The 26,812-nt window shown below is 38.0% G+C and overlaps 1 protein-coding gene across 1 annotated transcript in view; it reads left to right on the top strand.

The window, feature by feature from the left end:
* LOC150081426 (mitogen-activated protein kinase kinase kinase 4-like) overlaps positions 1–26,812 on the top strand; it is a 350,096-nt gene that overhangs the window by 75,455 nt on the left and 247,829 nt on the right. The window contains exons 5-6 of the mRNA XM_090380199.1: positions 4,730–4,891; positions 16,653–16,786. Coding sequence (XP_090236325.1) covers positions 4,730–4,891; positions 16,653–16,786 — 296 coding nt within the window. The remainder of the gene's footprint in view (positions 1–4,729; positions 4,892–16,652; positions 16,787–26,812) is intronic.

The raw sequence follows: 26,812 nt of genomic DNA, 5'->3' as shown, positions 1-26,812 counted from the left end.
ATCCCATGAGCTGTTCATGACATCCTGTCTACATTGCTCAGAGAACTTCATATCTGACAGCACAATTACCCCAGGTCTTTTTCATTCTTCACTATTCTGAGTGTGATACCAGTCAGTTGGTATGTTATTCTGAGATTGTTGCTACCCGTGTGCAGTACCTTGCATTTGTCAATGTTAAATTTCAGTTGCCATTTCTCAGACCATCTGCCTAATTTTTCTAGATCTTGTTGCAGTAGCATACACTGATAACTGGAACTCCTTTAGTACTACATACATTCAGTGTTAGAATAATGAAATATAAAACATTTAATGGCCAATGTTTCCATCATGTGATGTTTATATTCTTTTTGCAATTTGAGTAGAATTTTTGCATCACAGCCAGGCCTCGCATAACACGAGTTCTATTAATGCATTTTTCAGTTACCGCTATTTGAAAAAATTATACCACTTTTCACTTTACACCATGCAAATTTACAGTTAACGTGATTTTTTTTTTTTATGTGATAGTTGAAAAAGATTTGAATCATGTGTTAAGCTTACTGCACGTTGGACGGGCAATGAACAAACGTTTGCCTACTGCCCGCCTCAGTGTGTTCCATCAACCATTGGAAGAAGATGTGTTACTTGTTTGTCTCTCGCTATTAAAGTCAATGCAGACTTGCATTTAAAAATTCAAATTTTTAAATGAGTCAGATGAAAATGTTACCGTGAAGGAGATAATGGTAAAAGAACTAGACGAAATCTTTTGTATCGCAGAGAACCTCAAACAAAAGGTTTGAGGTTCTCTGCGATATTTATTGCACCAGGGCACAGAGAAGATTGTTGTCAGCTATCAGAAATTGATTGATGAAAAGAGAAAGTCAACACTGTTCAAATATTTCCGCAACAGTCATTTCTTCATTGTGTATTTTATGTCAGAGGTTCCCAAACTTTCTTGGTTCACGGCGCCCTTAGTGTCTCAGTAATTTTTTCACGGCATACCCAGACCAAAAGAAATACCTGACAGTTCCGTTTAGTAGTTGGGTCCAAACAACTTAATAAGAAATGTTGAAACTGTGAACTACCTCGAGCTAGTAGTTCACTCGGTGTCAGACAGATGTCAAGTATCTCTTTGTTTCCCTCAAAAATTTTAAATATTCCTTGGCACACAGTTTGGGAACCGCTGTTTTATGCAATAAACATTTAATTCCATAATTATTTTAATTATCTTTTACATTGTATACAGTTAAAAAGTTATTTAAAAGGTATTTTTAAAATTCTTTATGGACATTCCAGAAGGTCAAGTACCAATTATCATTTTTCCTATTGATTATTATATTCGATTAACGCATTTCCGTTTCGTGCGATGCTCTTGCAGGACAAATTAATCATGTTAATCGAGGCCAGCCTGTATTTGATTATTTATTATTTTTTTTTTGTTATTATTGTCACAACTGTTCTGATTGGTGACAACATGTAGTAGCAGTTGTAGAGGTGGAACTGATATATTTTGCTAAACAGTCTTGAAATGTAATTAAATAAACTACATTATTTTATGGATTGAGAGTCTTCAGATAAAGGAACCACTAGGTACCAGTGATCATAATATTAATATTGGATTTATTTAAAGATAAAACTACCGTAAAGGGTAAAGGGAAGGGATTTTGTTTTCATAAAGGAAATGCACTTTAGTTGCTGATCATGTCAGCAACTACAAATTTTAAATAGAAAGTGTTCAGGAAAGTAATTGTAGAAGCTATTCAGCTTTTGTATTACTAAGAGATATTTGTTCAAGGTTTAGAATTAAACCCCTGAACCTTTTAGTAATACAAAAAGCTTAGTAGCTTCTACAATTACAAGAAGTCTGTAGCTATGAATGCAAAGAGAAGTAGGAAGAAATTCTTTGCTTATGTTAATACTAGAAGGAATAGGATGAACCACACTGGTCCACGAAATATATATTGCAAAACTTTTGATAATTGTGTTCAAGTTGCTAACAAACTGAATAAATATTATGCATCTACATTCATACATGAAGATGTTTTCAGGGATGGAAATACCAGAATTATACTAATTTAGTAAAGGAGCTATATTTGTTAAGGCTCATTTGGTGAACTTCACATTAATTTATGTAAACTGCAGCAGTTAATTGAGAGCTAAGCTACATTAAAAAGTGATATTCTACTTTGATTATGTTATAATAATAATAATAATAACAACAACTAGGGGGCTCTGCCCCCTGCTCACTTTGTTCTCCAATCCCCACGAACGCTTTTCTCTGCAATGGGTAAAGGTGTGACTGAGTAAGTCAAATCTTTTCTATGTAAAAGACACATCTGTTGAAATGCACTGATTAATATCTACAAGGATATAAGATGCACTCTTCTCACATGAATACACTATCTTCATCTTACCTTACATCTTGGTAAAGCCATAGGGGCCCTGTGGCAAAAAGCCAGATGACAACCCAACACTACACTTTATAAAGCAACACATGGCTGAACTCCAGTATAGGGTACACTGATGAAGGCGAGGAAAGACGGCGGTGATTGACAGGTTATGGGCATGGTCGTAGAATGGAGTGATTGTACGATCGAGTTCTGTGATTGTTTGATTATTGTGGAAGCGTTTTGTTTCTGATTGTTTTGTGTGTTTTCTTCAGAAAAACCTTGAGCACCAAGTACTGGAAAACAAAGAAGACTATATTGCCTTCACCTGCTTCACCCAGGAGCTGTTCAAGAAGCAGAAAACCCTGTCTAGGACTAACTGTTAACAATCGGATGATCACTGGATCTAAAAATCTAAACATCATTTGAACTTGACTCAAACAAAATAACCTGGACCTGACCATACCTGCCAAATGGCGACCTACACAGTGCTTCCTTGCACTGTCACTTTTGTTCCCTTCTCCTTTTCCCTCTTTCAGGGCGCCTCCGTGGCCAGGTGGGCAGGAGTGGCAATGCGTAGCACACGCTTCTTGATTAGACCAGGGTTCGAGCCCACGACCACCAAATACGGAGGATGCGGAAAGGTCAGGGAATAACCACCGCATATCCCCGGAACAATATGGCCTTAGTTGCTAATGCTCCTAAAAACCAAAATAACAACAAAATAACAACCCCTCTTTCAGCTGATGGAGACATCTCCATCTCACCTGAGGATACCTCCAATGTCATCCTCAAGGCTCATCCTGTCTCCCTCTTTTCTGCCCCTAAACTATATCCTCATTTTCCTACTCTCTCTCTGTTTTTTTTTTTTTTTTTTTTTTGTGGTCTCTGTCAGGAAGCTCAGGCGACCCTGACAGAGACCAGCCAGAGATTTTGGGACTGGCTGGCTACCTCCCAGAGGTTAGTGGTAGGCAACGTGGAGTCCCATCAGGGGCCCTGTGGCAAAAAGCCAGATGACAACCCAACACTACACTTCATAAAGCAACACATGGCTGAACTCCAGTATTGGGTACACTGATGAAGGCGAGGAAAGACGGCAGTGATTGACAGGTGATAGGCATGGTCGTAGAACGGAATGATTGTACAATCGAGTTCTGTGATTGTTTGATTATTGTGGAGGCGTTTTCTTTCTGATTGTTTTGTGTGTTGTTGAGGAGGGGGTTGCTTAGCATAGGTAGGGCTAAGCTGTTTTTGTTTTTGAATTGGAACATGAGTTCGCGATCTAAAAACAGCGCAAGTGGGGGAAAGCACCCTAGGCTTATCAACCTTGGAGGGGACTGGGCAGAGTTACAACTTGTCAATCACTGCTTTCCCACTGTTTTGCTAGCTGCCATGTTGGATGGGGATCCCTAATCTGGAGTTTTACCACAACACACTACTCACACCTCTGGCTTTTACATGATCAATATCTAGTCAGGAAATGACCAATGTAATTATATACCTGTGCATTTGTAGTGTGCGACATTCTCAAGGTTGAATAAATATCACTATGTGCCTGTGTTTACATAGGTCATTTAGGAAAAGGCCTTTTGCTTCGGGTTCCATACTGTATGAGGAATATTGTTGCATCCAAAAGAGCAGTACTAAAATATTTACAAATATACAATATTCATTAATATACAAAAAACTTTACAATGGAACATCAAGTGTTAGATAGTGAAGCATGTGCACGAGGTTGGTGAACGTTATGGAAGCCGTTGTCAATAATTAATTGCATTTGTAGTGAAGTAATTGCCTCACCCTCTTCTCCCATTGGCTCGAATAAATATCACTAGGAGGAAAACTTTTTTAATGTATAGAGAGATAATAATAATAACTTTTTAAACGTTGTGATGCTACATTCTACACATGTAGAATGTTTTAAAATATTCTTTATTTCCATTTTTTTGCCAGCTCACAGCTAGAACTGTTTTGATTTTATTTCGTAAATTTTATAAATTTCAGTCAGCCAATATCACTTGCATATAATATGCCAAAACATTTTAAGGAATTAATTTTATTATAAGGAACGTTGCGTTTTTAGTTGGCATTTTTCTGTGCATCATTTTTGTAATTTCTGCATTCTGTCATTATTATAAGTTATGATCTTACTTAGTGTGCATAGCAATTTCTCTTATAAATTTTTTTCAGTTTTGAATATTTGAAAAATTAAAAGATTTTGGTTTATCAAAACTATTTATAAATCCACTATTTTGACTCATTTCATACCTTAGTGTTCTGCAGTTTAATTTTTTATATATTAATAACTCTGCCTCCTCTCTCTCTCTCTCTCTCTCTCTCTCTCTCTCTCTGTCCCTCTTTAGAATGAAGCCTTAGAATTATGGAAGAAATTTACACAAACAGCAAAGGCAGTGGAAAACCAGTTAGATGTGTCAGGTTTGTATGAACTAGAAGAGGCTGAACGAGCTACTCTCCAAGCAAGATGCAGAGAAGTTATTCATCAAGGTTATAAAGTTGGATTTGAGGTAACTCTTAGAATATGAAATATTAAGTTCATATTTAATCTGGCAACAGTGGTTTCTGGTGTCAGAGTCCCCTCTGAAAAATACTTATTAGATGTTAATTGTCTGTTAATGATTAGTGACTTTAACTCAGTATGCCTTCCTAATTATATACTGATTTACAGAATTAAAAACTATTACACCGTGTTAAAGGAATTATTACAGATTACAACAAGTAATGCCGAAGCAGTGCCAACTGCAACCTTCAAGCCAGAAAAAAGTAAAACCCAATTCACAAAGGAGGATCAAAGGCTGACACAAGTAATTATAGACCTGTGAGTTTAACTTCTGTTCCAGGAAAATTAATGGAGGCACTAGTTAAAGAAGCACTGCAGGATCATTTAGACAAGACTTCAGCTATAGCTCAGACACAACATGGTTTTGTTAAGGGGAAGTCTTGCCTGACCAATTTGATTGGATACTATGATGCAGTCACAAAGGAACTGGATGCAGGGAATAACTTTGATATTATATACTTGGATCTTAGAAAGGCTTTTGATACTGTTGCACATGGAAGACTGCTGCACAAATTGGAGCAGTGTGGCATTGGAGGCAAATTGCTGCTGTGGATAAAGGGGTGGCTGAGGGGGAGAAGGCAGAGAGTGGTAATCAATGGACACTGCTCATTGTGGACTAATGTTATTAGTGGAGTCCCTCAGGGCTCAGTGTTGGGTCCATTATTGTTTTCTGTATTCATAAATGATATTGATGAGGGTATATCAAGCTTAATGTCGAAGTTTGCAGACGATACAAAGGTAGGCAGGGTTGTCAAGGACACTACTGACACTATGCTGCTGCAACAGGATCTGGAAAGGTTGAGCAGATGGGCTGAGAGGTGGCAGATGAAGTTTAACATTGACAAATGTAAAGTACTGCACATGGGAAACAGCAACCCCAGAGCAACGTATCAACTCTGTGGTACTACACTGACAGTGGTAGAGAATGAAAGGGACCTGGGGGTGGTTGTGCAGGCAGATATGAAGTTCTCTGAGCAGTGCAGACGGGCTGCAAGAGTAGCTCATGGTGTATTGTCAATGATATATAGGAATTTTTCTAGCAGGGATAAGGAGGTGATTATTCCCTTGTATAAGGCAATGGTGAGGCCACACCTAGAGTACTGTATACAGGTCTGGAGGCCTCATTTCAAGAAGGATGTAGAGCTGCTGGAACGAGTACAGAGAAGGGCAAAAAGAATAGTGAATGGAACAAAGGGGTGCTCTTACGAAGAAAGGCTTAAGTTTTGCAAATTACAGTGTCTGGAGACTAGGCACCAGCGAGGTGATCTGATAGAGGTGTATAAAGCCTTGAATGGTTTGAGCATGCTCAATGCTGATGGGATTCTTCCTCTCGCTCAGAATAATCACCTGAGAGGGCATAAATTCAAATTGAGGAAAGACAGATGTAGGATAGACGTGGGAAATTTGCTTTTAGCGAGCGGGTGGTTGGTTGGTGGAACAGACTTCCATCCCTTGTAGTGGAGGTTGATAGCCTAAATAAGTTTAAGGCTCAGCTGGACAGGTATTTTGAACGAACAGAGGGGTGAAGTGGAAGTGGGTTTTTTTTTTTTTGGCTGATGCTGCATAAGCTTGCTTTCTTGCATCAAATGCCTCTACTAATGCTAATGCTAAATTAAAAATCAAACTACTGAATGAAAAATGATAATTTAAAAATACAGAATAGATAGGCAAGCACAGTGAAATGGTCTCATGCATAAAGAATGATGCAACTGCTGCTGCAAACAAGCAAGCAAATCAGGAACCACATTAACCACTTCTTCAAGGATGCATTGGTCCTGTGGAAATTTCCAAAACACATTTCTGTCATGACCAGTTAGCAGCAAGAGAACTGTGGATGCATCTATGTGAGCTACACTGGTGTTCAAAGAAAGTGCATGACCCCTTAAAATTGTAATTGTCGTCTGAATAATGTAAATATATGGCAATATTTCTTACAGATTGCATCAGATAAGATTGACACGCGTAGGTGATGACGTAATATTGCATCTGCTGTTACTTTCAGCTATATAAGCATGCTCTGCAAGGGTTGCAGTCATTCCTTGCTTGTGTCAGGATGGTGAGTTACGTGCAGTTGACACCACGAAGAAAGAGTGCTAATGTTACTTTACGTGTGGAAGGATGTTCTTCCCATCATATTATTATTATTATTATTATTATTATTAGCCATATGGTGCAAGGAAGCCTGAGGCTTATGCTGCACCAGCCAAAAAAAAAAAAAATTCCCCGATTTACCCTGAGAGAGAGAGAGAGAGAGAGAGTCAGAAGTAGAAAGGAATCACCAAGAAAGAGAAGAATGATGATATCCAGCTCAGGACCCTGGGTTTGCCAAGCCCATACTCACCAGATGTGAGCCCCTGGGGTGATTTTGTTTATAGAGTGTCTTGTAATCAGTTGACAGTGAGTAGATTTCTTTCCAAACTCAAGAATGATAGGAAAAAAAGGAACTCAATGGAAACGAGTCTCTACATCAAAACAGGACTGCATTTTGAAGCGCTTATGCCTTGAAAACCATAAAGCTTCTTCGTCTAAGCTGAAAAGAAAATGGGAAAAACATACAGGAGTGGTAGCAAGTGCAGTAACAGTCAAAGACACCTCTTTAAAAATGGATTTGCACTCTGTCGTCCTAAGAAGAAGCTCCTCCTCACCCAAAAAATGAAAAAGGCTATTTTAATTTGGTGTTAGGAGCATTCAAATGGATCCCCGAGCAGTGAAAGTCAGTTATTTTCTCGGATGAGAAGAAATTCAACCTGCATGGCTCTGATGAGAGACAAACGATTTGCCATAGACGTGGTGAAGAATACCATGCAGAAGGTATAGTGTCTACAGTGAAATTCCCTACCAGCCAAATGATATGGGGGTGCATTTAGTATCACAGAGTAGGTCACCTGGAGTTTATAAAGGTTCCATAAATGCCAGTGGATACTGGCTATATTGGAAGGCAAATTGCTGCAAAACATTTCAACCTGCCAAGTAACTGCATCTTTCGGGATGACTCTGCTCCTTGTCATCGGGCAAAAAAGTGTTAGTAGGCTCTTCTATAGTTACTTTAGCTTTGTTTCTGCATTAGAGGTTCAACAGTAATGTGTTTACATTTGTTACAGGTGAAAAAATGGTTGGAAGAGTGGTCCATTACAACTCTTAGCTAGCCAAGAAACAGCCTGGACCTGAATCCTATAGAGAACTGTTGGCATTGTGTGGAATCTGCAGTTGCCAGAAAGAAACCAAAGACTCTTCATGGAAGCCATAATTTGTGTTTGTAATCACGAACTATCAGTTGATTATCTTCAGAAATTGATCTTGTCAATGCCTCAATGGTGTGCTGCTGTCATTACGGCCAGAGTAGGTTCAACTAAATATTAGTTTGCACCTGGTGAACTTTTCACTTTGTTTTTCATTTAAAATGATAATGTTTTCCATTTAAAACTGAAGCAAATTGAGGGCTTCTGATAACATATCAGCCATAATTGTCGTTTTCACCAAAACTGTTGTAGAAATGTTGCAAATGCTCAATTTGGAATATTTTGAGATCACTTGTCAAATATTACTTAGCTTTGCCTTAACTATTAATAAATATCTTTTGTTTATATTTCTATTGTGATGGTAGTCATTAATCTAACATACCATCGCAAAAAAAAGGTTAGAAATGTGAAATTCCTAGGTGATGCACTTTCTTTGAACACCAGTGTATATAGGTAGATAGATATAACACAAAATAAGTCTTAAATATAATTTACCCAATAAGTAGAAAACAACTCAAACTGAAAATATGACTTGTAAATTTCCTATTGGACTGAAACCAATTAGTAGGGCCCAACCAAAATGAAAAATCTGCAATATAACTGCTATTAATTAAAATTACAAAGCACAACAACAACAATTAATACCAAATTATAAGATTTTAAAAATTATAAAACCAAACACTGTTAAAGGAATTTCTGCAATTTGCAACAATGCTTTTCACATGGTATAAGGTAGATGTGGTGTCACACGACATCTGATTTACATTTTTATTATACATATAGTCTTACCCGAGTAGTTTGGTAGTGACACATTTTCTTGGGATTATATGTTAAAAAGCTATGACTAACCCAACACCACCTCACCACCCATGGTGTTAGCTTTTTGTAAATAAGTGGTTCTTATCATATGGTTGACACTATTGCTACAGAAAGTTATGTACAGTTTGTTTTATATTTGAATTATTATATAATTTTTGTCTATAATTGCTCATGTGATGTCACATGAGCAATTATAGACAAAAATATATGAGTACAAATAACAATATGTACTTATATACTGTGACATCACTTGAAGTATCATCCCTAAGGTATAATTCATTTATATTACTGTATTTTAAAGAAACATACATTAGGGATGATACTCCAAATGATGTCACAGTATATGAGTACATGTTGAAGAATAGGAGGAAATAATAATAATTATTATTATTAGCCATATGGGGCAAGGAAGCCTGAGGCTTATGCTGCACCAGCCAAAAAAAAATTTATGAATTAACCCGAGAGAGAGAGAGAGAGAGAGAGAGAGAGAGAGAGAGAGAGAGAGAGAAGAATGATGATATCCAGCTCAGGACACCCTGGGTGTAATAAAGTCAATATGGTAATGCAAGAAGTTAGATATAAAATATAGGTAACAATAGATATATATCAAATATATATATATATATATACACACACACACACAGGGTGTCTCAAAAATACATGGAATGAGTTCCTCATATGTAGACAATAAAAATATTTTATATCAGCATAGTTCCAGAAATGCTTGGTTCCTGAGTTATTAACTGAAATGTCTTATCTCCCGCAGGTGATTTCGTTCATCACAAGGTACTGACAGAATCTGGTGGTTTTCCATTCCGACCATGTACTCAAATCAGGAGCAAGCGGATATGTACGGTTTGGCGGACAGCAATGCTCTGGAGGCTCGTCGTTTGTACCACAAAAGGTTTCCAGAATGAAGATGTCCAGACAGGAAAACGTTGAAGGTATCCATTGCCACCTTTTTGAACATGGGACCTTTACACCTCATGCTGCCGACAGAGGACCAAGATCTACAACTCCTGAAGTAGAGGGGTGGACCAATTGCCTGGCCTCCATGCTCACCCTGATTTAAACCCACTGGATTTCTTCTTGTGGGGCCATTTAAAGTCATCGATATATTCGACTCTGGTAACTGATGTGAAAACTCTCCACAATCGAATTGTCGCAGGTATATACGAAACATGACAGGAATTTGGCATCATTTTCACAAGTCCATGAGATGTCGATGTGAGGCCTGTATTCGGCAGAAGGTGGACATTTTGAACAATTACTATAAGATTATGTGAACGGTGAAGTGTCATAGACAGACCTTCAAAACTCGGAAACCAATCATTTCCGGAACTATGTTGATATAAAATATTTTTATTGTCTACATATGAGGAACTCATTCCTGAAGTTATGCCATGTATTTTTGAGACACCCTGTATATATATATTTGATATATATCTATTATTACCTTTAATTTATATCTAACTTCTAATATCTAACTATATATAATTAAAATATTATTTATATATATATATATATATATATATATATTTTTTTTTTTTTTTTTTTTTTTTTTTTTGAGTTAAGTTATAATGTATAACATGAAATGAAAGCTAATAAGATAGCTTCTCAAGAAAAACCAAAAACCTATACGGGTGCCCAACGTAACCTGGAAAAAATATATGTATGCCAAAAATAACATAAAATAAGCAATACAAATGTACAATTAAAATGTTAATTATAGGCAATAAGATACATTGAAAGGGACTTTTTCAAGGGCTAACCCTTTCAATGTATCAACCATAATTAACGAGCTATCCGTTTCTGTAGTCATCGTCCAGCATAACTTGTCCGAATGATAGTTAAAAATTAATGAGATAGAGAGCCATAAATATATAAATTTAAAAAACCTCATGAACTATTAGAGTATTCGAGGGGGATTGAGGTACTATATCTATACTTTTACTTTTTCCGTTCGCCTTAGTTAGCACAAGCTTCTACTTTACTTGGCAATCGCTTAGACTGCATATATTATAAACTACACATATAAGCCTAAAAATAGATATATCTCCTTCTCTAATTAAAATTTTTGACTATCCGTCGGGCTAATAGTCATCTCGCCAGCATACTGCTAAATTGGAATGTATCAACGAAAATACTTTTTTAAATTTATATATTTATGGCTCTCTATCTCATTAATTTTTAACTATCATTCGGACAAGTTATGCTGGACGATGACTACAGAAACGGATAGCTCGTTAATTATGGTTGATACATTGAAAGGGTTAGCCCTTGAAAAAGTCCCTTTCAATGTATCTTATTGCCTATAATTAACATTTTAATTGTACGTTTGTATTGCTTATTTTATGTTATTTTTGGCATATATATATTTTTTCCAGGTTACGTTGGGGCACCCGTATAGGTTTTTGGTTTTTCTTGAGAAGCTATCTTACTAGCTTTCATTTCAAGTTATACGTTATAATTTAACTCAAATAATATACAGACGGATATAATGTTTAATCGTTTTTTATGCCATTAATCGGATCTGTGACGAATTAATATTATATATTAGAAATAATATTATAAAATAGATATAAATTAACTATCCTATTTGCTTTTTACATACTTGGATATATATATATATATATATATATATTATAATAAATATAAGTATAATGATGGATGTGCCAAATACACAGAATGCAAAAAGGAAATATAAGTATATTGTTATATTTATATTTATGCGTTCATCTGCATCCTTTACCACTGCTTTGCGCTCTTTGGTGTATTTGTCATATCCGATTTATTTATTTTTATCTCTGCACCTTTCCTATCTTAACTCACTCTTATTATATCTTATATATATAATTAATAATAATACAAATTAGGCATAAGAAAGAAATAAAAAAAACAGATAACCACAAACGTAAGTGGCAGCATAAAGCAAAATCCAACACATTGTGTAAACTATAAAATAAATACACTGATGAGCCAAAACATTATGACCACCTACTTAATATGATGTTGGTCCTCCACATGCAGCCAAAACAGCTTGTACCCGACGAGGCATGGATGCTACAGGATTTCTAAATGTGTCTTGAGGTATCTGGTACCAACACAACCAGCATATCCTTTAACTCCTGTAAGGTCCATGGTTGAGACACTGCATATCGGAGTTGCTGTTCCAACACAAACCACAGATGCTCGATGGAATTGATGTCTGGGGAATTTGTGGGCTAGGGCAATAACTGGGAAGTCTTCCTCATGTTCCACGACCCAGTCTCAAACAATCCGAGCGGTGTGGCATGGCGCATTATCCTGCTGAAGGACAGCACTGCCAGAGGAGAAGACCGTTGCCATGAAAGGGTGTACCTGGTCATCAATGATGTTTAGGTAGGTGGTAGACATTAGAGTGCCTGGCACATGGAAAACTGTACCCAGGGTATCCCAGCAAACATCGGCCAAAACATGACACTGCCGCCACTGACTTGTTTTCGTCTGACGGTGCATCCAGGTACCATCACTTCCCCAGGTATACAACACATACGTACCCAACCAGACGACCTTCTTCCAATCACTCAAAGTCCAGTTTCGATGCTTGCATGTCCATTGTAGGCACTGTGACCGGTGAACCATGGTTAGCATGAGCACTTGGAACGGTCTGCAGCTACGCTGTCCCATTTTCAGTAGGGTTCGATGTACTCTGTGTTGTGACACATTACTCCTGTCACCAGAATTCCAATTACCGGCGAGTTGTGCCACAGTCACCCTTCTGTTGCCACATACCATCCGGGGGAGCCTTCGAGCATTGATGAGCTGTGGTCATCCAACACCTCTCCGGCGGTTCATGTGTTTTCCCTCCTTGGACCACTTTCGGTAGGTACTAACCACGGCTGACCGTGAGCACCCCTCCAGCCCCATGCCGTTTCAGATATGCTCTGACCCAATTGTCTGGCCATTACAATTTGGCATTTGTCAAACTCGCTTAAGTGCAGTGCCTTTCCCATCTGAAGAACAAGAGTAACACTGATTAACGGAGCTCAGTATCAGATGATTTTTATACCATGTCCTGACCTGCGCACGCTCCATAGTTCACCTGTAGTTGCTTCAATTTGCATAAAGACTTGCTGGTCATAATGTTTTGGCTCATTAATGTAAAAATTAGACAAAAAAAGGCAGAAGAGTGAAAACACAGTCAGAAGATAAAAATGAAGATACGTGGTAGGAAAATATGTATAAAAATTTTGAATTGTTAGATATAGGGCAAATAAAGCCAAATTAATATGCCAATAATTGTTAAATTTAGACCAGTGCTTTAATGATGACAATCAGATCACCTCACAGATGCCTAGTCTCCGGACACTGTAATTTGCAAAGCTTAAGCCTTTCTTCGTAAAAGCAACCCTTTGTTCCATTCACTAATCTTGTTGCCCTTCTCTGTACTCGTTCCAACAGCTTTACATCCTTCTTCAAATGAGGCCTCCAGATCTGTATACAGTACTCAAGGTGTGGCCTGACAATTGCCTTATATAAACGGATAATCACCTCCATTTCCCTACTAGCAAAATTCCTGCATATCATTGACAATACTCCATGACCTGCTCTAGCAGCCTATCTGTATTGCTCAGAAAACTTCATATCTGACTGCACAATTACTACCAGGTCTTTTTCATTTTTTACAATCCTAAGTGTAGTACCACACAGTTGGTATGTTTCTATGGGGTTATTTCTACCCATATGCTGTACTTTGCATTTGTCAATGTTAAACTTCAGTGGCCACTTCTCAACCCATTTGCCTAACTTATCAAGATCCAGTTGGAGTATCATACTGTCTTTACTGTCGTTAACAACCCTGCCAACCGTATCATCTGCAAACTTGGACATTAAGCCTGATATACATTCATCAGTATCATTGATGAATACACAAAACAGCAATGGGCCCAGCACCAAACCCTGGGGAACTCCACTAATAACATTCATCCAAGAAGAGCAGTATCCATTGATTACCACTCTCTGTCGTCTCCCACTCAGCCATCCCTTTATCTATTGTAGCAACTTACCCTTAATGCCATACTGCTCCAATTGGTATAGCTGTCTTCCATGTGCAACAGTATCAAAAGCTTTCCTGAAATCCAAGTATATGGTATCAAAATTATTTTTTGCATCCAGTTCCTTTGTGACCATATCATAGTATGCAATCAAATTGGTCAGACAAGATCTCCCTTTAACAAACCCATTCTGTGTCTTAACTATTACTACAGTCTTTTCTAGATGATCCTGCAATACTTCTTTTATCAGTGAAGCCACTATTTTCCCCAGAACACAAGTTAAACTAACAGGCTATAGTTACTTTTGTCACCTTTTGAACCCCCTTTGTGAATTGGTGATACATTTGCACACCTCCAGTCCATTCCTGAAAACCAAATAACAAACAACAACCTCTAGTCCATGTGGGCCCCCCCCTCCCTAGTCCAAGGAAGCTCTCATAATTATGGCTAAGGGTTTGCTTACTTCCTTTGCTGCCTCCTTTAATATAACTGCATAGATCCTGTCCACACCAGGTGCCTTCCTATGTTTAACTTCAACAATATATCCTCCATTTTGCTCTCAGTTATTACAGAATCACTTATCTCCCTGTTAGAGTTTGATAAACTTCTGGCATTCACCCTCCTTGAATAACTCCTTATGTGTGAATAGATGCAAAATAGTCATTCAGATTATCAGATACCTGAGCATGACCATCAATAGTCAAACCATCTATGTTAAGTGGTCCAATTTGATTCATCCATTTTCCTTCTGGAGTTCACATAAGTAAAGAACTCTTTGCTGTTTTTCTTTGCATCCTTTGCAAAAGATTTCTCATAATCTGACTTCGCCTGCCTAACCTCCTTTGTGACTTGATTACGGACTATTTTATATCTGCCATAGACTTCTGTGTCCCCCGATAATTCATATGCATCCCAAACATTTTTCTTCTCTGCCACGAGCCTCATTAATGCATCTGACATCCATTTAGGCCTAAACCTTGAACAGTATTTCTTAGTTGGTATGGAAAGCCTAGTAGCCTCCAAGATTAAGTACTGAAAGCTTCCTATTTAGAATTTAACAATGGTAATGTCATCAGTTGATCCCACTGTATAGAATTTAAAAACTGTCTGAGACCCCTGTATTCACCTTTACGAAAGCAAAAGCCCTTTCCTTTACCCTTGATGGTAGTTATACCAGTACATTGTGATCATATCACCCAGTGGTTCCTTTATCTGCAAATTCTCAATGTATGAATAAGCACTGCTGATTATCAGATCAAGAGTATTACTTCTTCTGGTTGCCTCTCGAATGTTGCTGTAGAAAACAGTCATCCAATAAATCCACAAAATTGTTGCTAATGAGGAAGTGACCAACCCACAACTTCCATTCAGTATCTGGAAAGTTAAAATCCCCCATTATAAGACATTCTTATTTACTGGCCCACTCTTTCTCTGCACAGTTGCTCATTATAATCATCAGATTCATTTGGCTTTTAACACACCTACTCTCATTTTCTCTTTATTGTTCTTGGATTCCCGATATTGTATCATGATGTCAGATGTCATACTGTAACCTTCCATTGTACCCATACAACATGCTGCATCCTTCACTTACCACGAACATCCATCTTGTGTAATCCTTTACGCGAGGTGGGTGTTCATGGTGCCAACAGGACTTTGGTTACAGTTTTATCGGTGGGAGGTGGTGGTTTGACCATCTCACACTATTCTTTATACATCCTAACCAAAGTGGGCTGTGAGCAACCAACAAGACATGCCATTTTCGATATGGAAGAAAGCAATGCATGAGTTTCCACAATCATGCCCTTTCGAAACTCTGTAATACCTTTACCACATCACATAACTACTACTTTATCACTTATTTGACTTGCACGATCAGATCAAATTACCAATGCTGTAATGTTTGTAGACGTTCAGCTTTTTGCAAGCATATATAGTTCATTGCAAATGGGGCAGTCATAATGCATTGATCACTGACTGTATATATGCATGCATAATGGTGATTTTCATCACTTAATAATTACATAAACTGGAAAGTGAAAAAGACTGTTAGTTTCGTGTTTACAATTTATATTTGTAATGTTTTTTGTTTTTTTTTTATTTTTTTTTTCCCAACAGAATTATTAAGAGTTTTGTTTCTTTGAAAATAAGAGGTAAAAACACAGCATTAAATTTTTGAATTTTTTATTAAAAAAATAAATTGTATTTAATAAGTATAATCCATTAATAAATGACCAAGAATTGGTTTACTTCAAGCATAATTCAAAAAAAAAAAAAAAAAAAAAACTTTTTCAGAAATACAAAAGAAAATTTGGGATCTGTCAGACTCCACACTACCACAGTTGCTACAATTGGTGGTGCACTGCTTCTGGGTTAATAACATCCTTTAGTAGTAAATGTCATTCTATAGAAAATGCATTAAATTACTTCTTAAAATACATAATAATGGATTTACTTTCTTTAAAGATGTATAATGAGTTGCTGTATGTATACTACACCATGTTAAAATATTTTATTAACCATGAGTTTTACCCAAAGGAAAAGATAGTTCATTTAAAATATGCTTTATAACTTGATTCTTCAGTTTATTTAACATATCTCCCTTTCTTGGCAGTATCAAAAAGCAATGTCTCGGCTGATTACAGGAGAAGCTAGAAGTGCATTACAGAAAGGCCTCACCAACTTTGCTTGGCAGTGGATGAAATTTGTACTGGATAAATGTGAATGTGGACATGGTCATAGGCCCAGGTATGTGGAAACATTTTTGTAGAAAGAATAGAATTATTTTATCATGTGGTGAAATTGATATTTCAGCCTAGCAATTATTTGTTGCTTTAAGAATAAGCATAGTACATTTTTGATTCTTTTATTAAACTTGTATTTGAAATTATCTTCTGGTACAATTTTCTTTTATCAAGAGTCTGTGATCTTGGTTGCACAGTACTTATTATATCCTAGGGAGATTATACAAACATAATGAAATTGTTTTCCAGCTTTCCACTTTTCATATACAGGCAACCCCCGTATAACACGGTACTTCTACAACAGGGTTTTGCTCTAACACGGTTTAAAAATTGTGGCAATTCTCTCACAACTCGGTACTTCTGCAACAAGGTTTTGCTCTAACACAGTTTGAGAATTGCTGGAACTCTCACATAACTTGGTATTCTTGAGCTTTTGTGCTGAGAAAACCCTGCTATTATGTTAGATGTTATAATATTCAACGTTTCCATTCCTTTTTGTGAATCCCTGCTGTTGATTCACTAGTTGTTATCGCCTTCATGGTATTTTTCTAAAGCACATTTCTGAGGGTCACTACCATAAAACAATAAAAACAATTTGCAGTTTCCAGTTTATTGGTCTTTTCTGTTAGTGTAATCAATTATAAACAGGTAGTAAACTTGAGGCCTTCGTAGCTGAGTGGTCAGGAGCGGGAGTGCAGTAGCACACACTCCTTGAGTAGACCGGGGTTCAAGCCCCTGACTGCTAAATATGGTCAATCTGCCAACCCGTACTGGACCAGCAAGGCAGATTATGGTCCATTTCTCTCGACATGAATTGTTGAGGAGGCTTCCATCCTGCAGTGGGTTGATAATGGCTGCAGTTTTTAGTAAACTCAATCTTCTTGCATTTGCTATAGTACTGGCAACTGGAATTCTGTGTGTTTTCATGTTATTATGGTAAAATCTGTTTCCCCTTCCATGAAATATTCAATAATATATAAAACATAAATAAATGTTCAGAAACTCATTACTCCATATTGTGTTTGGGGCAACTTGTTTGTGCTATGTTCTTTGTTATTAATTGCTTATCATTTTTACTGTTTTAAATTTTAGAACCAAAAAAATATATATATATCAGTGAACAGAAATATCAATTAGTATGTACATATTACAGTATGTATTTATTAAGTTATGTATGTAAGCATAAATTTATTTTGCTAAGTGGAAAATATTCTGATTTTCATTTAAAGGTGGGGGGTCACTGTATTTTGTTGGGAGATCACTGGGTTCTGTGCTATTGAACTTGTGCTTGTTTGAGACCATAAAAAATAATTGTGACTTTGAAGAGTGCAGTTCGTGGCTTTTAAAGAGAGCAGGAGGTACACGAAATATAGATGCTGCAGAAGAGATTGTGCTTAGCAGCAATGAAGAGGAAGAAAATTAAATGAACGTACATTATCTGACATGTAATTATCACAGTTTGTAAGGTAAGTATCACAGTTTGTAAGGTAAGACATTTGTTCAGTTATTACTATTATAAAAATAAAGTTAAAATATTTAGTTATTACTACTATAAAAATTTAGTTTCCGATAGTTATAAAAAAAAAATGGCGTATTTTTCTTAGCTTTTGGAATGTAACTCCCCTTTTTGTACTGGTTCTTAGTCCCATATAACATGGTTTTGCATTATACGAGATTTTGTAGGAACCGAACTATCATGTTATATGAGGGCTACCTGTATTGTTTATTCAAATGTGTGAATAAACAAAGTCATGAGACAATTTGCATTTTCTAAAGCTTAAAAACCCTGGGTTTATACCCCCTCCATATGAGGTTGCTAACTCAGTGCCAGTCAAAGAAGCCCTTAGAAATTCCTTCAGTCTATGGTGGGATGAATCCAGATCTCTCCAAATCAGTGACTAACAAAATTGCTATACTATCAAAATGGGGTAACCAAAATGGCCGCACTTCAGTACACACATGTGTTTTATCACTCAGTGTATATTGTTCTCAAAGTGTAGTTTTTACTTGTGCCAGCACTTGAATTTTTGCCATACAGTGGTAAATAAGGAAGAGGAACATGGTGAGAATAGTTTCTTGCTATTCTTGGGTTTACACTGTATTTCAGCTCGTAATTCATTCAACACTAGTGATAATGGGTCAGCTCACCACGGTGCCATTGTCCTAGAATTGGAGAAAATAGTTTTAACATATTCCGAGCTGCCACTGTTGAACTACACTACTTTGACTGGGGAAGGGAGTTCCTTGTGTAAATTTGGACGGAGAATCCGTTGGAACTAGTACAATCATAGCTGAAGGTCACCTGCTGCGTATGCCACTTAGCGAGTGCAATTTGGTCACACTAAAAGCGCCTCCATCAGTAATTGCCTCCCACGAACTTCTACAAGCTCCCCAACCATTTGTAATTGAAATAATGGGACTTTTGTAGACTTCAACATGTGTTTTGTGATTCCTCCCCCTTCACCATGGAATCGCCATAGTGATGAGCCAACTTTTTAACTGTTCATCCTACTGCAATTCTGACAACACCATTGTGATCTGCGCCCCCAAAAGCCTAAGGGAAAACTAATCCCATTGTCCTAGGACCTTTATTTCTATTGGGCATATTCCCTCTCCCACATGACCGGGGGGGGGGGGGGTAGCCCAAAACTTTGATGGGCTCTAGCACTGTGTCTAATTTACTTGGGAACTTGTGACTGACATCAAACAGTATTATTATTTAACTTCAATCAACCCAGGCACTAATTACCTCGTTTATCCAAAGACTCTTGGCAAACCGAACTTATGATAAATTCTGCACAAACAGACAAAAGAGTGCAGAACCGATAGATATGACCAAACCTAGTGAACGGCAACCGCCAGACCATGTGACCAACAATAACCCTGGAGAGGACCCATCAACAACTACCTTTTGTATGCAATAAAGAGTTCTTCTTCAAAAAGAAAAATAAGAAAATGACTGTGCCAAAGTCCACCTGAGAGACAAGAAACCAAGGAAGGTCAGGATGGCAACAGCATGCAGTCCGAACAAAATGATGACCCAAAACAGCAGGATACCCCTCTGGACCCTACTCTTCCTGAGGGCACTGTCCTGGAAAAGACCCTGAAACTCAGAACCGCTCTGGAGGATATTTTTAAAGACCAATCAAAAGATGGCAGAGTGTCCCCTCTGTCAAAACTGGAAACGATCCTCCTCTCAAGAACAACCAGGCAAGGGAAAAAGCCACAGTGAAATTGGAGGCATACTTAGGCATTCAAATCAAATCCCACAGCATGCTACCACTTATGCACAAATGCTGAGGACACCCAATTTAAAGAAAATCCAACGCGCTCCAGCGAAGAATTTAAAACTATAGTCATGTCAAGCCTAAAAGAAGATCTGAGAATAGCAAAAATGAAATCAATAAGAAAAACAAGAAACATCAGTCTTGTTGTAGAGACGGAAACCAGGGAGGACGTGCAAACCATCATAGCAAACCCCAAAATTCCCAAACTAGGATTAACTGCTAAACCACCAAAAAGAAAGGGCCCAGCAATCATAATATAGTAGGTCCCCTCAATTTAATGGATGAATTGGGGGAAGGGGTGTCCCCTATTGCCGAAAGTCCATTAAATCTAATGTATTTTAAAAACATATATTAATAAAGTACTTACAATGTACAGGATGCATTAAAATGTTATTATAATGTATAAGTATGAATAAAATATTATAATGTACATTAAGTAATATATATGCACCACTAAACCATCTGTTAAAAATATAAAAATAAATTTATGACAGGAATCAAACTTTATTTTAATTAAACACATCAAAAACTATACAATGTAACTAATGGAGTGTTTCCACCACTTTTTTTTATTTTTATTATTATTTTTTAAAGCTTACGCAAAGTTGTTTTCAATGTGAACATTATTTTTTTTTATTTAAGTCCATTTTAGAGGGGAAAGAATACTTCAATACTTAAACTCCATTGAATAAAAAACATAAAAAAAAAAACCGTTAAAAAAAGAAAGATAATACAGTAAACCCTCAATTTAATGGACCCCGATATAACGGATTTCACGGACCAGACAAATAATAATACAGTAATGTACATATTAATCTGGACCATATTATTTTTTTAGGTTATACAAAACTTCACTGTTATTATTAATTAAAAATTAATAATAATTACCTATTTCCATTATTGTTTTGATAATTACCTACTTTTATTTGTATAATCAAATTCAGGAAATTGTTTTTTTATTCTTTCTGAAAACATGTTCAAATAGCTGTATTTCCAGATAACAGATAAGAGCAGGCGGTGACTTGCAAGCTGAACGTGACACGGGACACTAAACTGCAGGTCTGCCGGCTCGCTTTGTTTCAGTCTGTCTGCCTCAAGCTATCGTGCAGTCAGGTTGTATACAGAGTGTTTCTGTTATTTCTGAATTGTGATTTTATTTATTAAATAATTTTGCAATCCTTACAATTTAAAATGGCATCAAGTGATAGAGGAATTAAAAGAAAGTATGTGAACTTAAATGTGGCACAGAAATTAGAGCTAATTGAGAAATTAGAACAAGGCATCTCAGTAGCACGTGTTTGTGAAATTTACGGCATAAAAAAACAAACTGTTTCTGATATCTGTAAATCAAAGGCCAAATTGCAACATAATTTTATATTGTACAGTACTGTATATTGTATTAAAGCTTTTTTTTTTACATTAAGAACATTAAAAGAGCACCCCCCCCCCCAGTTACATTTGATTTAACGGACTTTCGGCATTAACGGATACCCCTTCTCCCCTATTAGTCCATTAAATCGAGGCTTTACTGTATTCAATATTAATATAACTTAATTGAAAGAATCACAATTTTCAGAGTCAGAAACAAGTCTCAAATGGAGGGAGATGTGTTAATTCCTTGCTGGTAGAGGGGTCTGGTGAAACAAGTCCAGTTGATGAAGTGGTTTTGAAGAAATTACCAAGCTTCAGTTGCCTGTTGCTGCTTCCTTATTACTGTAGATCGAAATTCTCTAAAATATTTATAATAAGGAAGCACATCAGGGTCTGATGATGATTCAGTATAATGTATGATGTCTTCCATATGTAGTCTTATTACAAACAATTTAGGATGAGGTGAAACTGATTCCTTGTCATCATCATCATCTTCTTGTTCTCCACGAAGAACATTTTCTGCAATCTCTACCTCAAAAAAAAAATCCAATAGCCTGGATCACCTTCGTCATTTTTGAGCCACTGTTCCACATCAATGTCAGTTGAATTTTTGTTGCCAGCCCTCAGAAGAGTATCCTGAAAATTAGACGCCTCAACTCTCTCAAAGTCCAATTCAGGTTTTACGTCGTACAATTTCTTCCAAGCATTGGCCAAGGTAATAATCTTCATATCTTTCCACGCAGCTGCTAAGTTGAAGATAGCAGACCTGATGTTGTATGCATGTAAATTTTGCAGTGTCATGGTACCTCTTCTATCTTCTTCTGCATCTTCTGTTTCTTCCAAAACAACCATCATCTCTTCCAAAAACTTCTTCTTATACAACTTCTTACATGCAACGATTACACCCTAATCCATCGGCTGTATCAGTGAAGTAGTGTTAACAGGCATAAAAACACATTTAATTCTCCCTTCCCTGCTAACTAACCTCTCAGCATTAGGGTGAGCAGGTGCATTATCTATCAGTAAAACAGCCTTTATTTCACGAGAAGCAATTTTCAGCACATCTGTCTGATAGCATTGCACATCAGGAATAAAATGGTTAAAGAACCAGTCACAGAAAATATCCATTGTAAACCAGGCATTTTTTGAGTGGGAACATACCACCGGTAACTGGTTCATTAAATCCTTTAAAGCATGAGGTTTTTTTGCCTTACCAACTTAAGCTTAAGTTGATGCAAGACATCAGCATTTGTACAAATTAAAACTAAAATCAGGAACAGCACAATAAAAAACCCAGTCTCGTCAGCATTATAAAGCAGTGATAAAATAAGGCCCTCATTTTTAATGGGGTCATTTAGATATTTCTGTAAGCCTCAACTTGTTCTTCATCTGCACCTAAAGATTCATTCACCACAGGTTCTTTTATTAACAATGCCATGGTGCTTTCAAAAACACCACAGCCATCCATCACTCCCCTGAAATTTTAGGTCCACACTATTCGCGAATGAGAAAAAAGTTCTGAATTTTCACTTTAGAAGAGAAATTTTTTGTCCATTAAATCCAAAGTCCGGTAAATCGAGGGCCTACTGTATTTGACGTATCCAAAGATCTAACACCTAACTAGATAGTCAACGAATTCTGTACCCGAAACCTCCAGGGAACCATTGAAGAACTAGAACCAGAAAACCTGGTCTTCTCAGAGAATTCAATCAAAACTAAAACTGGAACAAACAGAAATTGGATAATTGAACTGGTGCCTCGCACCTGGCAAGTACTCAAACACGAATCTTCATAGAATGGGGAAGTCATCGCTATCAGGAGCATGTGGCCGTGCCCAAGTGCTTCAGATGCTGCAAGCATGGTCACACCTCTCATACCTGCACGCAGCCCACTTCCACCTGTGGCTACTGTGTAGAGAGGGGTCACGACTTCCACAGCTGCCCCAACAAGAAAAATGAACTGCAGTGTGCCAATTGCAAGACACTCAAAATCAACCATGCACACTCCATCAGGGATCCTAAGTGCCTGACTTACTTGACTGAAAATAAAGAGCCTATACCAAAGCAGAACAGATTATGGCAACGTGCCTTAAACAGTATAATACTACAAAGCTAAAGATCATACAGCACAATGCGTAAAGAGCCAAGGTAGTTGCAGAACAGTTAAGAATCAAAGCCAATGAAGAGAATATTGACCTCCTAGTACTGCAAGAACCATACACCCATACTAAGAGAGTAAGTGGATACCCACTCAGTTATAATGTGATTCATGACAAGGAACACACTCCATGGGCCGCAGTGGTGGTCCGTAATCCGAACATCACGGCTACTAAAATCTTGCAGTACTGTGCACTGTGGGCTGCTTGCACCTACCCATTCACAGCCTTGTGAACCTTCTATGTCATCTCGCTGTATTGCCGACTGGGGAAGAAATCAGCTTTGCCACCCACCATCTGCAGACACTCCTGGATGAAGTCCCCAAACAACGCATCATCATAGGAGCGGATGTAAATTGCCAGCCTGGCATAGTCTCACACCTGATCGCTAAGGAAAACGTAATGGCCAGACACTCAAGGAGTACCTCGCAAATTTGCCACTACTTGTGATGAACAAACCGCAACAGTCATCAACCTTCTGTAATACTCTGTGGGAGGCAACGATAGATGTCACACTAGCAACAACTTACATTGTGGACCAGGAGGTCCAAGATTCCTGGACCATGTCTGACTACAGAGTAATTACATACCAGATCAACTGTGCACCCATCAGATCTCCAGTCGTCAAACAGGCACTTAACAGGTTTGCAATTACCAAAGCAAATTTTTTTTTTTTTTGATAGTTGTTGGCGCATCATCTTCTGTGGCCATAATGCACCTCCCAAGGTTTTTGCAGTACTTTGATCCAAGCCCGAGGCGGGATTCGAACCCGCGACCTTTAGGTTGCCAGGCAGGCACTTTACCCACCCGGCTAGCCTGGTCGGCCCAAAGCAAAGTGGGATGACTTCGAGAAATCGTTTACCAACGCCACTAATCAATACATGCAGCAGAACCATTATCAGTGGGAAACAAATAATCACCAATGCAGAGTAACCAAGATCATCACCACTACTTCTGAAGCAGCAATTAAAAGAAGAAAGCCGGCACCTGGAGCCATCCCATGATGGATGCCCGAAATACAAAACCTGCGGAGAGAAGTCCAGAAAAGGCAAAAGCAGTTTCAAAGAGCCCAATGGACTTGGCCGGACACTGAAGTAGAGGCCTTAAGACACTGATATAGAGAAGCGAGAAACGACTACACCAATCTCGTAAAAAAAAGCAAGCTAAAGGACTGGGAGCACCTAGGGTTTGGAATGTGGAACCCTGAGGGATAGTTTATAAAATCACTACCAGTAAACTCCCCAGAGGTGATGTCACCATATCCACACTCAGAGCACAGGGTACAATGGCCACTATATGTGAAGAATCAATTAACAATATGCTGGATGGAATTTTTCACAAACTGCCTACTACCACTACTTTGCTATAGCAACAAATATGCTGTGATAATAAAACATATTTCACGGATTAAACTGAATCATCATTTATAGGAGAAGAATTACATGCAACAGCCAAAGAGATCAGGAATAAAAAATGCCCAGGAAAAGATCTCCATAAACCAGAAATCATCAAAAAGGTCATAGAGGTTGCTCCACAGCTCCTACTAACACACTTTAATAAATGCATCCAAACAGGAACCTTCCTGGAGGCGCCTCCGTAGCCAGGTGGACAGGAGCAGCAGTGCGTAGCACACGCTTCTTGATTAGACCGGGGTTTGAGCCCATGACCACCAAATACGGAGGATGCGGAAAGGTCAGGGAATGACCACCGCCATATCCCCGGAGCAATATGGCCTTAGTTGCTGATGCTCCCAAATAACAAAAAACAAAACAAACAAACAAAACCTTCCTGGTTGACTGGAAGAAATCCAACTTAAAACTAATGTTAAAAAAAACTGACAAAATCACTGGAAAAACCCGATTCATACCAGCCAATTGTCCTGCTCACCGTCGCCAGCAAGCTATTGGAAAGAATGCTTCACTGACGAATTCAAGCCCACTATGACAGGGCAGGACTCTCAAAACAAAACCAATATGGCTCCAAAGCTAGATGTCTACAGTAGATGCTTTAAAAAACCTCCTGGATGCAGTGAACATGATTGAAAAGAAATATTTCTTGGTCATATCAATAGACTTGCGGGGAGCCTTTGACACCATTAGGTGTGGCCCAGTGTCATTGCAAGACTGAGACATGCAGCTGTACCACAGAACTTATACAATATCATCAGTTCATATCTCTCCGGATGGAAAGTTTAGGTCAATGCGCCCTACAGGAGGCTGACCAGATCGGTCTGCAGGGGCTGCCCCCAGGGTTTTGTCTTGGGGTCACTCCTGTAGAACTTTGTCCTGGACTTGGGCGAGGACAACACCCAGGCATTAGCATTAGCAAGGGTACACGATGCAAGAAAGCAAGCTTATATAGCCAAAAAAGAAAAGAAAAAACACACTGAGCAAGTGGTAGAATCCCATCAGCATTGAGCATGATCAAACCATTCAAGGCTTTATACACCTCGATCAGATCACCTCGCAGGTGCCTAGTCTCCAGACACTGTAATTTGCAAATCTTAAGCCTTTCTTTATAAGAGAAACCCTTTGTTGAATTCACTAAACTTGTTGCCCTTCTTTGTACTCGTTCCAACAGCTCTACATCCTTCTTAAAATGAGACCTCTGGACCTATATGTAGTACTCAAGGTGTGGCCTGACCATTGCATTATACAAGGGGTAATCAACTCCTTATCCCTCTTAGAAAAATTCCTGTATATCATTGACAAGAAACCTGAGCTGCTCTTGCAGACTGCCTGCACTGCTCAGAAAACTTCATATCTGCCTGCACAATTACCCACAGGTCCTTTTCACTCTCTGCCACTGTCGGTGTAGTACCAAACAGTTGATATGTTACTCTGGGGTTACTGCTTCCCATGTGCAATAGCATTAGCATTAGCATTAGTAGAGGCATTTGATGCAAGAAAGCAAGCTTATGCAGCATCAGCCAAAAAAAAAAAAAAAAAAAAAAGTAACATAAATAAATAAAAATAACCACTTCCACTTCACCCCTCTGTTCGTTCGAAATACCTGTCCAGCTGAGCCTTAAACTTATTTAGGCTATCAACTTCCACGACAAGGGATGGAAGTCTGTTCCACCCACCAACCACCCGCTGGCTAAAGGCAAATTTCCGCACATCTATCCTACATCTGTCTTTCCTCAATTTGAATTTATGCCCTCTCAGGTAATTTTTCTGAGCTAGAGGAAGAATCCCATCAGCATTGAGCATGCTCA

The sequence above is a fragment of the Mastigoproctus giganteus genome, chromosome 8 (assembly GCF_048544385.1).
Source record: "Mastigoproctus giganteus isolate SK-2022 chromosome 8, ASM4854438v1, whole genome shotgun sequence".
NCBI lineage: Eukaryota > Metazoa > Arthropoda > Arachnida > Uropygi > Thelyphonidae > Mastigoproctus > Mastigoproctus giganteus.
This window is presented reverse-complemented; position numbering and strand designations above follow the sequence as displayed.